Genomic DNA, 12,850 nt, shown 5'->3' with positions numbered 1-12,850 from the left:
CAAGAACTTACAGCTTGCAATGCATGACTTTAAGAAAAATTGAATATATATATTCAAAAACAACTTGTTTTGCCTTTCAAAGAAGCAGATTTCATGCTTTAGAAAATTAATTTTAATGTGTGACTCACTTTAATTGTCTTTCTCTTGCAGAGTGGCATTCATTTAGTAAGTAACAGGCACTGTGTGGGGGCTTTCAGATGGAAAGTCTCATCACAGTTACAATCGCCTACATTCACTCATAAGAAATGGTTCTGCTAACAGGACAGAACTGTTTGAGATAAGTCATTGTCAGGCCCTTCAGGTGTTGGTCCCATAGTGGGGTTCCAGTTCCAGACTCTGCTTTTCATTAGCATCTAATCATTGTCAAGAACGTCCTGCATGTAAGCAGGGTCCCTTGGGCAAAGTCCCAGAGTTGTGTGGGGTTGGGACAAGGGCAAAACCCAATTCGCCCAATGTTGTTGGCCATCTGGTACATTGTGAAGTCAGTCTAGGCTCTCTGAAACAGGGTTGTCCAACTCCAGCCCTCGAGGACCGAAAACATGCTGGAATTTCAGGATACCTAACATTAATATTCATGAGCTAGATGTGCATAAACTGATTCTAAATGTATGCACATTTCTTCTCATGAATATTATGCGGGATACCCTGAACACTCGTCAGAGTTCCGACCCTCGAATCCTGGAGTTGGACAACCCTGCTCTAAGGAGAGCGTGTTCACTATTGCAAGTAAAACTGTATAGCTTCCAGAAATATAAATAAAGTTACTAGTAAAACATGGCTTCACGAAAAGGGCACAACCCATGGAAAGGGCTTACTCGTGACAGAATGCCACACTAAGACTTTCAACTACAATAGTGTATTAGCAACCGGGCCGGGGGGCGCAGCCAATCAGATTCCACAGAACCCGGGCTGAAATCTCTGATCTTGTCCTGTGTTCTACTTTTTTTAAAGTAAAACCCAACCCCCCACCCCCCGCCTTCCCTCCACTTACCTTTTGGAAGCAGCAGCAATGGCTGCCACAAGCAGCTGCTCCCCGCCGTCCTGAGCGCTCCGGTTGGCCGCCATGGAAAGGGAAGAGGGACTCAGTATGGAGCCCTGCCTTCCCTTTCGATGGCAGCCATTTTGGGAAAGGATTTTCCTTCGTTCAACCCCGGGTTGCTGCATTGGTAACCCTGTGTGCTAATGGCCTTAACACCCGATCCAGTCTGCCAGATTGGGTGTTAAGGCCACATTAGTGACTGGCATTCTGGGAGCTGCGGGCCTTCATTATTGTGTACACCAAGCAAGCAGTGTGCCTTACTTTGTGTGCCTCTGTGCTTCTACCTGCTTGGCTAGCTGCACATGCTGTGCTGTACACCTTGGCCAATCTAACTACATGCAAAAAGGCAAGGAATACTTGCTGTGCTCCATACAGAGAGCCAACACAACCAGCGATTCAGGCCATACTTATCACCCTGCTTATACTTGCCAAGTTAAATCAGTAAAAGTTCACACAGCATGTCAGCTATGTAACTTTATTCTACCAACTTTCTAGAGCAGCCAAGTGGTATAAATGAAATGCTAGACTTTCAGTACTACAATGCCTGGCCTTCATGTTAACACCATGCTCATATAGCAGAACATCATGTAGCCCCTGCTCTGTATGTATTGGTTATCCTATGATATGATATGTTATTTATAATGCGCTTAATACCCAGAGGTTTCCAAGCATGGACCCGGGGATCGAACCTGTGCTGCTCCGTGTCGTCTTGCTTCCAAGGCGAGCACGTTGCCCCTAGGCTATCCTCCTATACCTGCTTTTCTTGAGTAACCATTACTCTTAATCAAGCGGTATTCCAATGTTACCACCTGCGGCACTGTAATGTTGTTTGGAGGTATTGTTAATGCTAGTACCACCATACTCATGAGGAGGCCCACTGATGGGCTTTGATCTTAACGAGTTGCCATTTTATTTGCTAATTCTTGGCTAACATATGTGTCATTTGCTCTTTTCAGATAATGTCCCTTCTGGTTGAAATTGAGACCCTAAAGGGCCAGTACGAGAGGATGGTCTCGGATCTGCTGAAGTGGATCAAACTGAAGGTGCTGGAGATGAACGACCTGCACTTTCCGAACTCGCTGAAAGGGATGATGCAGCTTATGGTGAAGTTCAAGAACTACCGCACGGTGGAGAAGCCCCCCAAGTACCAGGAGAGGGGCATGATTGAGGCTCAGCTGTTCAACATCCAAACCAAGCTACGGGCAAACAATCTCCGCACACACGCACCGCCCGAGGGCAAGTCCCTGGGCGACATTGAGAAGTTCTGGTCCCACCTGGAGAAGGCGGAGCATAACCGGGAGAAGGCCCTCCAGCGGGAGATGCTCCGGCTGGAGAAGCTGGAGCAGCTGGCGCAGAGGTTCCAGAAGAAGGCCGGCCTGCGCTGGAGCTACCTGCAGGACATGTCGAGGGTGATCGAGAGGCAGAACCTCCACCCAGAGACCTATGACCAGGCAGAAGCCGCCACCAAGAAACTGGAGGCCATTGAAGCCGACATGCTGCCCAGGGAGCAGCGGTTCCGCGCGCTGGCCGACATGGCGGCCGTCATTGCTTCCGAGAACTACCACAGCAAGCTCCCGATTGTACAAACGTGAGTAATGAGCATGCACACTATCTGTAGGCTCGGCAGAATATCAGTTGTTGGAATACTAATGAAATAGCGACTTGAAAAATCGTTCAATTAGAGATCATGCCAAGAACTAAAACTCAACTTTCCAGCCGCACCGATCAGCTCCGTTGCTTGTATATTATGATCCCCATTTTTCCCCAAAGTCGAAACATGGAAGCTAACAAAATTCTGACCACCGCTTCCATAGGAACCTCTATACATACACGAACAGCATATCACTCTTGGTGCTTGAGCGAAGCCCATGTCTTCACCTCTTAAGTCCAGAAAAAGCTGTAAACTGCCAAGGTAATATGTGTCATGGGTTCAGGCTTCCATAGATTGCCCTGTGTTTAAAATGAGACTTGGTAGAGCATCAGAAGAGTTTTAAAACCGGCTGGTGGTATTTTTGTTTTCCTTTAATGTCCCCTGTAGTGGCTGCAGCCACTCACTGTGGCCGGTTGGGGACTATACGTTTTGCTGTCATTCAATCTACTGTCTCTTAGTGCACAGCTGTAAAGAGCCTGGCCAGCCTAATAACAGATCATATTTTTTTCAACTGTGGGCCATGTCACTCTTATATTTGCGCTTACGACTCGATCGTGCTCTTTGGAGTCACTGTTTTATTTATTTATCTATTTTAGTATTTATAGCAGCGCACAGAGCCCATGGGCATCTAAGCACTCGTTACAGGGGATGCAGGTCCGGCAAGGTGCAAGAATAGTAGGGTAGGCAGGGTGAGCAGATCAGCAAAACAGGTGAGTCTTGAGGTACTTTCTGAACGAGAGGTAGGAGGGGGCGGCTCGAAGCGTAAGCCGTAAATTATTCCAGAGGGTGGCTGCGCTGGCACCCCCTGGGTACTGTGAGGAGGTTAGATCAATTTATCTCACGTTGCCTGTTGCTTAGAGCACATGGCCAGTGGCTTCTCCGTAGAAGCACCCTCAAAGTATTGAGGGAAAGTCCTCAAGTTATCATTGCATTTTTTTAAAGTCTTTTTGCAATTTTTTGAGTGCAGCCAGTCACCCACCGTATCTTCCCTTTAGATGTGGCTCTCTGACTTTGGAGACAGAAGGCACAACAGTTCTGCCTGGTTTCGTACCTAACTATTGGCTTTTTATGTATGTTCTTTGTCACGGAAGACATTTACTCCCCAAACTGTAAGCATGGATGCATTTGGGATGAGGTTAAAATGATTAGGCATGCACTTCTTTGACTTGCTCCGCTCACTCCTCACCTTGTGCCAGTTATGGTCTTAGTAGCTAATCAAAAAAAGGTTCTCATTAGGAGCCAGGCAGCAATGCCTACAGTCATACCGCCAGCGTCGTTTCCCTTTACCCCAGGCTCCTACCATGGTGGAGCACTCTCTGTGTGCTGGTTTTTGCACAGAGGACAGCTGGTCTTCTCTTGACACCTTGGGGATTGTCTCCCAGAGCGTCGCCTTCATGGCAAGGAAGGTACTTCTCTGGACTTCCCCATAGTCTTCCTGCATTTGGATCTGTTGTTCAGTTTCTTGGGTCATGCTGGGTTTTCCCTCTGTGAGAGGGGGTGATTCTGGGATAAGTAGTCTGTAGCCCTTGTTTGCTAAACTTGTTCTGGAGCTGACGACGGAAAACGTCCTCAAAAATGGAGGAGGCAGCAGGGTAACCCCTGCGGGGTCATGCCGCCGGGAGCTGGGAGCCTCACCCGGAAGGGCAAAGGACAAAGGGGCGGAACGGCGCCAAAAGCCGAATGGCCCAAAAGCCTGCGAAGGGGAACCAAAAGGAAAGGGGCGGGGCTTGCAGGATATAAGCAGGCGGGACCAGGGACCAGGCAGCCCGCTCTTGCACTGGGACCGGGTCGCCGCCACCTGACAAGTGCAAGGAATTTCGTTTTAGCCTGAAGTGGGACTCCGCCGACTCGCCGGAGCAGAGGATTTCGTTTTGTGTGCTGGAAGATGTTCGGGATGTTCTTGGTCCAGGTTCCTGGTGCACGAAAAGGAGAAGAGGCGTTCGAGGGACGTGAGTGTTCCGGTGTATGCCGAGGTGAAGTTCCAGCGTGGAGGGAAGTTCGTGTGTTGCAGTGCAAACCGCGTTGGAAGGTAAAATCCGAATAAAAGGGTCCCCAGATTACAGGAGTCAGGGTAGTGGGCTTGTGCAGGTACAGGCGCATCCCAGTGGGTAATGGAGGGAGCAGCGTCCCGCAAGGAAGCTGGTCCTAAAGGATCGGTGGCAGCGCGGGTTATCATGGAACATTGTATGTGCGCAGGCCACGTCTCCCGAGAGACGAAGAAGGCAAATCAACCCATTTGCCGAAGCGATGTTTCACTGGCCTCATAGCCGCTGCACGCAAGGGCGAGGTAAAGCAACAACTTTTTTCAAAGGGTAAACTCCAAGTCCCAAAAGGCAGCTCTTCTGGAGTGCTAGGTTCCCATTGGCAAAGCAACATGGGGTCTGGAGGGGGAGCCTTGTGAGGCCCAGAAACTGACGGGCGGATAGGGGCGGCAGAGAATGGGAAGGACAGAGCATGTAGGCTGCGTAAACAGTGGGCTGGCTTTCTATGCAAAATCCTTGATTTAAACGTATTGCCTTTCTCGAAGGCACATAATGAATACCACTTCATTACGTAGGATGGAAACCTTTGTATTCCACAGTGGTACAAAACGTTGGAAATTGCTGTAGCAGTGTCGCCTGAGACTATTATGACGGTAACGGCTTGTCTAGTAGCTGGGAGAATGGGTTTTCAGCGTACAATCTATTGTGCTGCTTGCATTATTATAGGTCATGGCGTCTGTGCATCACTGTTGGCGTTCTGTGCTGTATTGGAGCTATGGGGGATTCCAGTGTGCTGTTGATTTTGTACTATGGCGTGTATGGCATGTATACCGCATTGTGGCATGGCGACATGCAGTGGGTTATTGCCAGTTATTATAATGCCCCCATTGTGCCTGTTCTGGAAGCGAGGATTAGCTAGTGGAGGTACGGGGTGCATGGGAATGCGGTGAAATGCTCCAAGTGGCAGGTAGTCCACTAGATATAAACATTAGGTTGCCCATTGTGCTGATAACATTCTCGTATGGAAAGTCAATGAAGAAGGGGGAAGCAGGTTGGGGTGAGCACCCCCTTTCATTTCCTTTGTTCAGTGAAACAGGCACGTGTTATGAACAGAGGAGGGTCCGAAATACAGGTATGCGAGTTACCCTGTGGTCCGGGCACGGCAGAGTAGGCAGAGGGGGCAGGTGAGGGCCGTGAGGCATGTGCTGCAAATAGGGGGCTAGGTGCAGGTTTGAAAGGGGGGAAAAAGTTTGCAAGGCGACTTCACCGATTGGGCCAGGACGGGCAAGGGTGCCCGGCAAGCCTTTGGGAGCGTGGCGGTAATTTGTAATGAAGGCATTTTTTTTTTTTTGACGCTGCTCATCAAGCGTTGGCGCTGTAGGGGTATTATGTTTGCTTACTGACAAAAGGGTTTCATTTGTCCAGGTTAGGTGGGCACGTTTTATGGACCGATGAAGGTCCGATTCGCATTTAGTGGATTTACCCCAGGGTCTGGGCATGATGATGTGGCAGGCGAGCGCAGCGAGGCGTGTGCTACCAGGATGTTGCCATATTCAAGTTTTGTAAGGGGAAAAGTTGCAAGGCGGCTCCACCGATGCAGTCGAGAAGGGCAAGTGGGCCCGGGAAGCTTTTGGGGAGTTGTCTTTAGTACATCGGTTGGGTGGCTCGATTGTTCCCTTTGTCCGGCGGACACTTCGATAAGGCTGCGGTGTATTGTTATAAATGAGTAGGTATGCGGTCATGTCCGCGTACAGAGCGGCGGGTACCATATGTTAGGTAGTGGTAAGCGTTTGCCGCTATCAGCAGTGTTTAATGGTGCGGTTACCGCACAGGCGGCACCCCTTGGAACGGGGGTCACCAGGCCATAGCGGGCGTGCCGATTGACTTGGCAAACACGTACTCGTAAAACAAGCACACAGAGGTTTGGGAAGACCAGGGGAAGGGCTAGGCATGGCTGTAAATTTTGGAAGGTCTTTTGGGGGACAGCGTTGTGGGGCACAGATAGTGTGAGCTATCGGAGGAGCTCAAACCGAGGATTACTAATGACACGATTATGACTCAGGGTAATTCCTTAAGTGGAACATGCGGTGGAAGTGCACGCACGTATGGGGTTGCACGCACCTGGCGCAGCAGCGTCAGGTTCATACCCCGGGAGATCACCAGGAGATAATTAAAAACATTTGTGAACGTAAAGACATTTGTGCAACTCAATTTGTATCTTGGAAAGGTACCAGGTTGTAAGGTTTATCAAGATGGACAATATGGGTATGGCAGTGTGGAGGAGTGGTGTAGAACTGCAAGGGTTAAGAGTTTCCAGGACTTGGGGCGGCTCTCGCACGAGCGCACGAGCTGAATGGGGGACAAGTGTGATCACCTGCTTGACAAACTTCATTGGCGGTACGGTGCGGTAGTTAACAAAGAGCCGGGCAAATGGCACAGCGAGTAGAGCGCTCGCTTTGACATCCGTGCAGAGCCTGCTAGCGCAGGTTCGAATCCCGGCAGGGACAAACCCAACATTTCATCCTTCCGAGGTCGATAAATGAGCACCACACACCGTGGGTAATAATAAGCAGCGCTCAAATAACCGAGGGTTCGTGGCTCTATATAAATGCTAAATTATGGGGGTCTTTCAGCACGTTTGGGGGTAGAGGCGCGTATGGGTTTTCCGTAATGGGCTTTCCGTAATGAGTAAGGTATTTCTTGGGTGATTTATGGCCTCAGCCACCCAATAGGGGAAACGTGGCAGTAGAAGGTCCTTACATGTTAAGCGGCAGGGGGGCTATTTTATGCACACTTGCCTCATGGACCGTGCAAAGGGTACTTCTATGGGGGTAGGTACGCCAGGTAACACAACCAGGCCGCCAGAGTTTTGAGGGCAGTTGTGTGGATTAAGGCCTCTTTGGAACACCTAATGGACGTGTTCTTTGGTCAAAGAGGTGTCCTTAGATCAGGTGAGCCCGGCCTCTGGAGGCACAGAATTTTAAAAGGGTTGCAGGGTTAACACTATTAAAACAGGGTTGGGGCTCTCATACACGGAAGGGGCGTAAGTACAACGGACCCCTAGGGCAGCCGTGGGTGGACCAGCGGCAATGCCACGGTTGAATAGACTACGAAATTAATTGATCGGCGGCAAGGCCGCAATGTTAATAACCTGCGTGAGGGCTTGATACCGCAAGGGGTCGCATGCTTCGGGACGGGGTCTGAAGCAGGCAGCAAGGTTTAATGGCGGAGTTTAAGGGCAGTATCAGGACGCGCCCCACCGAGCAAAGTAGTTGGTGGAGGGTACATTTGGGGTAGAACCCATGGCCCACGCTGAGTACAGTAGGGTAAGGAAAGGAGGCACGCCGTACGCTGGCTACGAGTTAACTGTCAGGAAGGCCAGTTCTGTTTTGAGTCTTGAAATGACTCTGCTTACTGGAGAGTGTGCGCGAGTAGGAGATTAAAACACTGACCAGCGTGGTTCTTTTTGCATTGGCGGCTGGCCCAGGGGGCAGCCGGGTTTTCGAAATTGTGAGTGAGGGCCATGGGTCAGGTATTACCACTACCACCAGGCATACAGTGGGGTACATCGTTAAACATTGGGAGTGGGGGTTTTAGTTGACCTGGGCAGCAAGGCCAGCACAGCCTTCACCCCTCCGGGATCGAGAAACAAGTAACAATGTTCGTGGTTCATCGGGTAGATAGCAGAGCGGTTTTGTAATAAGAAGCTACTTAGATGCCAGAAGGTGGGCCAAGGGTGGCTGACGGGAAGCAAAGACAAGTCAGATGGTGTGGGTCGGGAACGGAACCCCATCAGCCTGGTATCAGCTGCGGGGAGGCAGGCTGCTGGGTCTATGGCGGGAGAGCTTTGGCCGGCTGAAGGAAGGGGAAGGTCCCATCCGCAGATGATTAAGAAGGGGGAAATGGGCCGGACATGACAATGGAATGGGGAACCTCCCATTTGAAAGTATCGGTTGACTATAGCAAGAACAAAGCTCAAGCAACCCATTAAGGAGTAGGGGTCAGGGGAATTGGGCCAACATGATAAGGAATATGGAAAGGTAGAGCCTTCCTTTAAAGGAAAGGAAGGGATAAGAGTGAGAGAAGGGGCAATGGAGGCAAAGTGGTTTTGGAAAATCAAGCAAAAGGAATTCAGCTCAACCTCACCCGCCAGGAATGGCGCTCTCCCAACAGGGCAGGCAGAGCAAGGTTAAACTGGTTGGGGAGCTGTTTGCTGAATAAAGTGGTGAGGAACCTATTGCGGGGGCAGTATGAGGAGCAAGTTGGAAAGGTGGCAGGGGCAGGAGTGTCCTGGAGCAGGCCCACCCTGGTTAAGGCACAGCAGGACGGAAAGGTGGCAGGGGCGGGGAAGTGTCCCGGAGCAGGCCAGCCCTGGCTAAGGTGGAGAAAGTTGGCAGGGGCAGAGGTGTCCCAGAGCAGGCCCACCCTGGTTAAGGTGGAGCAAGATGGAAAGGTGGTAGGGGCAGAAGTGTCTCGGAGCAGGCCCGCCCTGGTTAAGGTGGTAGGGGCAGAAGTGTCCCCGAGCAGGCATGGCCGGAAGACATCAAGAAATTGGGGAGATGGTCTTCAGGATGTTACGAACGATATATCAGGCCCGCAAAAATATAAGTTAACCATGCCGTTCCCTCCTTTTGTCATTTTACAGCAGCACAAGGAAGAAGGAAACGTACCGTGTGGGTAGTGGGGCCCTCATTCATCTCAAGTGCTAAGGCGAGCTGGACTCAGCAGCAGGAGGCGCTGACGGCCGGCGAGTTCAAGAGTGAGTGGCACGGGGTGCCAGGGATGAAGTGGGCTCAGCCAGAGGGGCAACTATGGAAATTGCTGAGTAGGCGGCAGAAGCCAGAGGTGTTGGTAATACACTTGGGAGGGAAAGACCGGCCTGGGGAGGGGTGTCGTGCTGAGGGACATTACGAGCCCATTGCAGGAAATCGCAGCACAGTTGGGCGAAACTGAAATTGTATGGTTGGAAGGTATTCCCCGGGCGCAATGGAGGGGGGCAGAGAACCATTCAGCGATAGAGAAATCGAGGAGGAAGCTGAACGGGGCAGTTGCCAAATTCTGCAGGGGCAGAGGTTTCCATCAGATCAGGCATGACCTGATTGACGGGAAGACCCCCGAGTATTTCTTAGCCGATGGGGTGCACTTGTCCCCAAAAGGAATGGGGCTCTTTTTCTGCTGGAACATTTGCACCAAATTGCTGGAGTTGTGAGAAGGAATGAGGAAGGAGGGAGCCAACGGTGGGCGGGAACCCACCGGTTGGCGTGGCGGTGTTTGGGCAACCAAGCACAAATGATAGACTCCGGACGAGCCAGAAGGAAACGGAATGGGTCTTCGCTCTTCTGGACCAGCGCCTCTTGGGGGCCTAAACGGCGGGGGCGTCTGGTAGGAACAAATAAGGCTCAGCTTCCCCCCCAAAACAAACGGCGCTCTCCCCACCTACGGACCCCTGCACGGGCAGGATAGGAACAGGTACAATGGGTCGGGGGAGTTGGGGGCCTACTATACCAAGTATAGGGGGAAGCAAAGGAAATCCGGCAAGCAAGCGCCACACGTACAGAATGAGGTCACTATTGTGTACAAATACTTCTGTTGTCATGGAAATAAAACTGCGGCCAATTTTGCCAATTGAAATCTTGTGTCATGCCAATTCATGGGGGATAAAAACATTGTGTGCATGCGCAAAGATAATTGGGAGTAAAGGCAAATGGACGGCTGCAGGGGTTATTGTGATCCGCTTATAACGAGTTTTTGATGTTTATTGGGAGGTCATTTTTTCGCACAATACAATCAAAACATAGTGTGACGAAATATCATTTAAAAAGATGAGATGTTGAGAACTTATCATATGTTTACGTGACAATTACGTCATCACGCAGATATCCACTGCGTGTATACTAAAGACCTATTGAGAAACCCGACCTCACATGTCACGATTTGCAGTCTAACAACGTTTTTTCTGACTACTTTAATCCCCCCCTCACCCTCTCCTGACCTCTCCTTTATTTGGTGTCTACTGTAGGGAGACCAGATTTAAAAAGTAAAAAACCGGGACAGGGCAACTAACATAAAAGTAGGACTAACTCTTGGAAGTGGCTGTCCCACCACTACACTTCACTCACGTTTTGAGGGGAAGGGGGTTTAAGTGTTACTGTTCAAAGAAACACATATCATATATATTCATTTATCACAAACGAACACTATCTCAAGCTGTTAAATGTAGCATTTCTTCTGTGTGAGATTGTGCATTCCTGCCTGTCAGCTATGAAGACCAACTACAAAAAACCAGGACCACTGCAGTTTCCAATGGGAACATAATCTTGAGAAAGGGGGACAGAGCACCAAATACCGGGACATTCCCGGCAAAACGGGACGTCTGGCCACCCTAGTCTACCGCCCATGCCACTCGTTTCTCCCCATTGGGCTGCGCCCCTTCTACTCTTCTACCCGCCTTTCCCGCAACCCGCCGTTTGATTCTGTCAATGAAAATGCAATCCCTTAAAATGTTTCGTGGGCAATGACAGCCCCCCCCCCCACACACTCTATTACTCCCTGGTGGAACCTCGTACACGCCTACAACATAAAACGTTTAGGGCTAAATGCAAGATTGATGTGTGACTTGGGAACGCGTGGATGCAGTGAAGTGTCTGAGTTTGCCCGGGTAAAGTGTAACTTTGGTGCCCATCTATGCCTCCTTGCAACCTGCGGACCGTGTAGTGGTGGCAAAGGGGCACTCATTCTCATAGCACCCCCACTCCCTATCTCAGTGAGGTACAAGGATGATAAACACTGCTCGGCAATATCCAGCCCCTTCACAAGCTTCCCCTGTGAGGGTTCATGCCGGCCGACTTCTGCGTCGCTGTAGGGCCCATTAACCTTGAGGTTCACTGTCCTAGAAACACCATAACCTGTGGAGCCAAAAGGTTAGTGACTGTCCCCCATGCTTTCCTCAGAAACCACCAAACAACATTGTGTAAGTGTTGGCAATAAAAGGCTGTGGTTTTTATTGCACTTTACATAATAATAATACACACTCATCATAATAATACATACTGTACATTTTTGGGCACAGGGTCGAGGGTTGTGCCCCCTGGCGCGTGCCGCCTTCCTCTTCCCACGATGACGTGGGCCCCGCCAGTTGCCCTGTATCTCTTCTCTTCTTTCTATTCCCTTTTTTTCTTGGGTGGGAGGGTTCTTGGGAAGGAAAAAAGTATTTTGCGTACGCAGACTACTTGTTTGGTGCTCTGCGCGGAGTCCCTAACAGGATTGTACTTTTCTGCAGCTCCTTATATTGTGGATGTCTAGCCTTAGGCTATGTCTGCTTGTGTGAGACTCTGCCAAGCCCCTGGCTGGCTGGCGCCGACAGCTCTTCGCACCTTGGGGTGCTCTTTTGCTCCGTACCTGGGGGTTTCCAGCCTCCTGTGTTTGGTGCTTGTCACCTTCTCTGGTACTGTATTGGCTCATTGTTTCCTTCATCCTCCCTGGTAACGTGTGTCTGTGGGAAGGGCTGGGGAGAGGTGTTGCACCTCCCTTGAGTCACAGGTTGCTGCTTGACAACCTGTAATCTGCCCCTCTCCCTATTTGTCCTATTTTGCCCCGCATGTTACTGGACCCCGCTTTCTTAGCTGCAGGGTGCCCCCTCCACAGCGCTGTCTATTGCCCTTTATGTATTGTGCTTCCCATTCTTGCACGAATTGGGACCGCAAGTCCCATCTCACAAAACCTGTGCCTTGCATTTCCCTGCACCATCCATTTCTCAGGCGAGCCCTATGTACCGTTCACCTGTCAAGCGAGGGCTTCTCCCTGAACCTTTGAGGAACAGATGGGCCTTATCCAGCCTGAAAAGTACCTGGTCCTCCGCCAAGGCAGGCCGCGGTGTATAAGGTTCAAACCAGAATTCATTTGGTTCTTGGAATTGGTAAAATCCAAGGTTAGCTCTGATATAGAGGCATGTACAATATGGCTTTAACCACCAGTTCCAAGGGATACAATGAGTGATAATGGCCCAGGGACGTTATCACCTGTTCCAGCCCTTGGAACGGGTGGTTAACGCCATTGGCACCTGTCCCAGTGGCTGAGATGAGGCTAATTCAAAGTATTTTCATTCCGTGAATGGGTCGCCTCGCTGTGTCTCGTTCCTGGAAGAAAAAGACTGTTCAAAGATATGGAGCCCTTCTTCCC

At 50.4% G+C, this 12,850-nt stretch overlaps 1 protein-coding gene across 3 annotated transcripts in view; it reads left to right on the top strand.

Annotated features, from left to right (window-relative positions):
• SPTBN5 (spectrin beta, non-erythrocytic 5) overlaps positions 1-12,850 on the top strand; it is a 1,050,196-nt gene that overhangs the window by 6,859 nt on the left and 1,030,487 nt on the right. For all 3 annotated transcript variants that reach the window (XR_011283950.1, XM_069638812.1, XM_069638811.1), the window contains exon 2: positions 1,996-2,627. Coding sequence is in view for 2 of the 3 variants with exons in the window: in XM_069638812.1 (XP_069494913.1) it covers positions 1,996-2,627 (632 nt within the window). In the remaining variant the exon portion in view is untranslated. The remainder of the gene's footprint in view (positions 1-1,995; positions 2,628-12,850) is intronic.

Source organism: Ambystoma mexicanum, chromosome 14 (assembly GCF_040938575.1).
Source record: "Ambystoma mexicanum isolate Mex_15411 chromosome 14, UKY_AmexF1_1, whole genome shotgun sequence".
NCBI classification, from domain to species: domain Eukaryota; kingdom Metazoa; phylum Chordata; class Amphibia; order Caudata; family Ambystomatidae; genus Ambystoma; species Ambystoma mexicanum.
The sequence above is the reverse complement of the archived record's forward strand: the minus strand, read 5'-3'. Positions and strand labels throughout refer to the sequence as shown.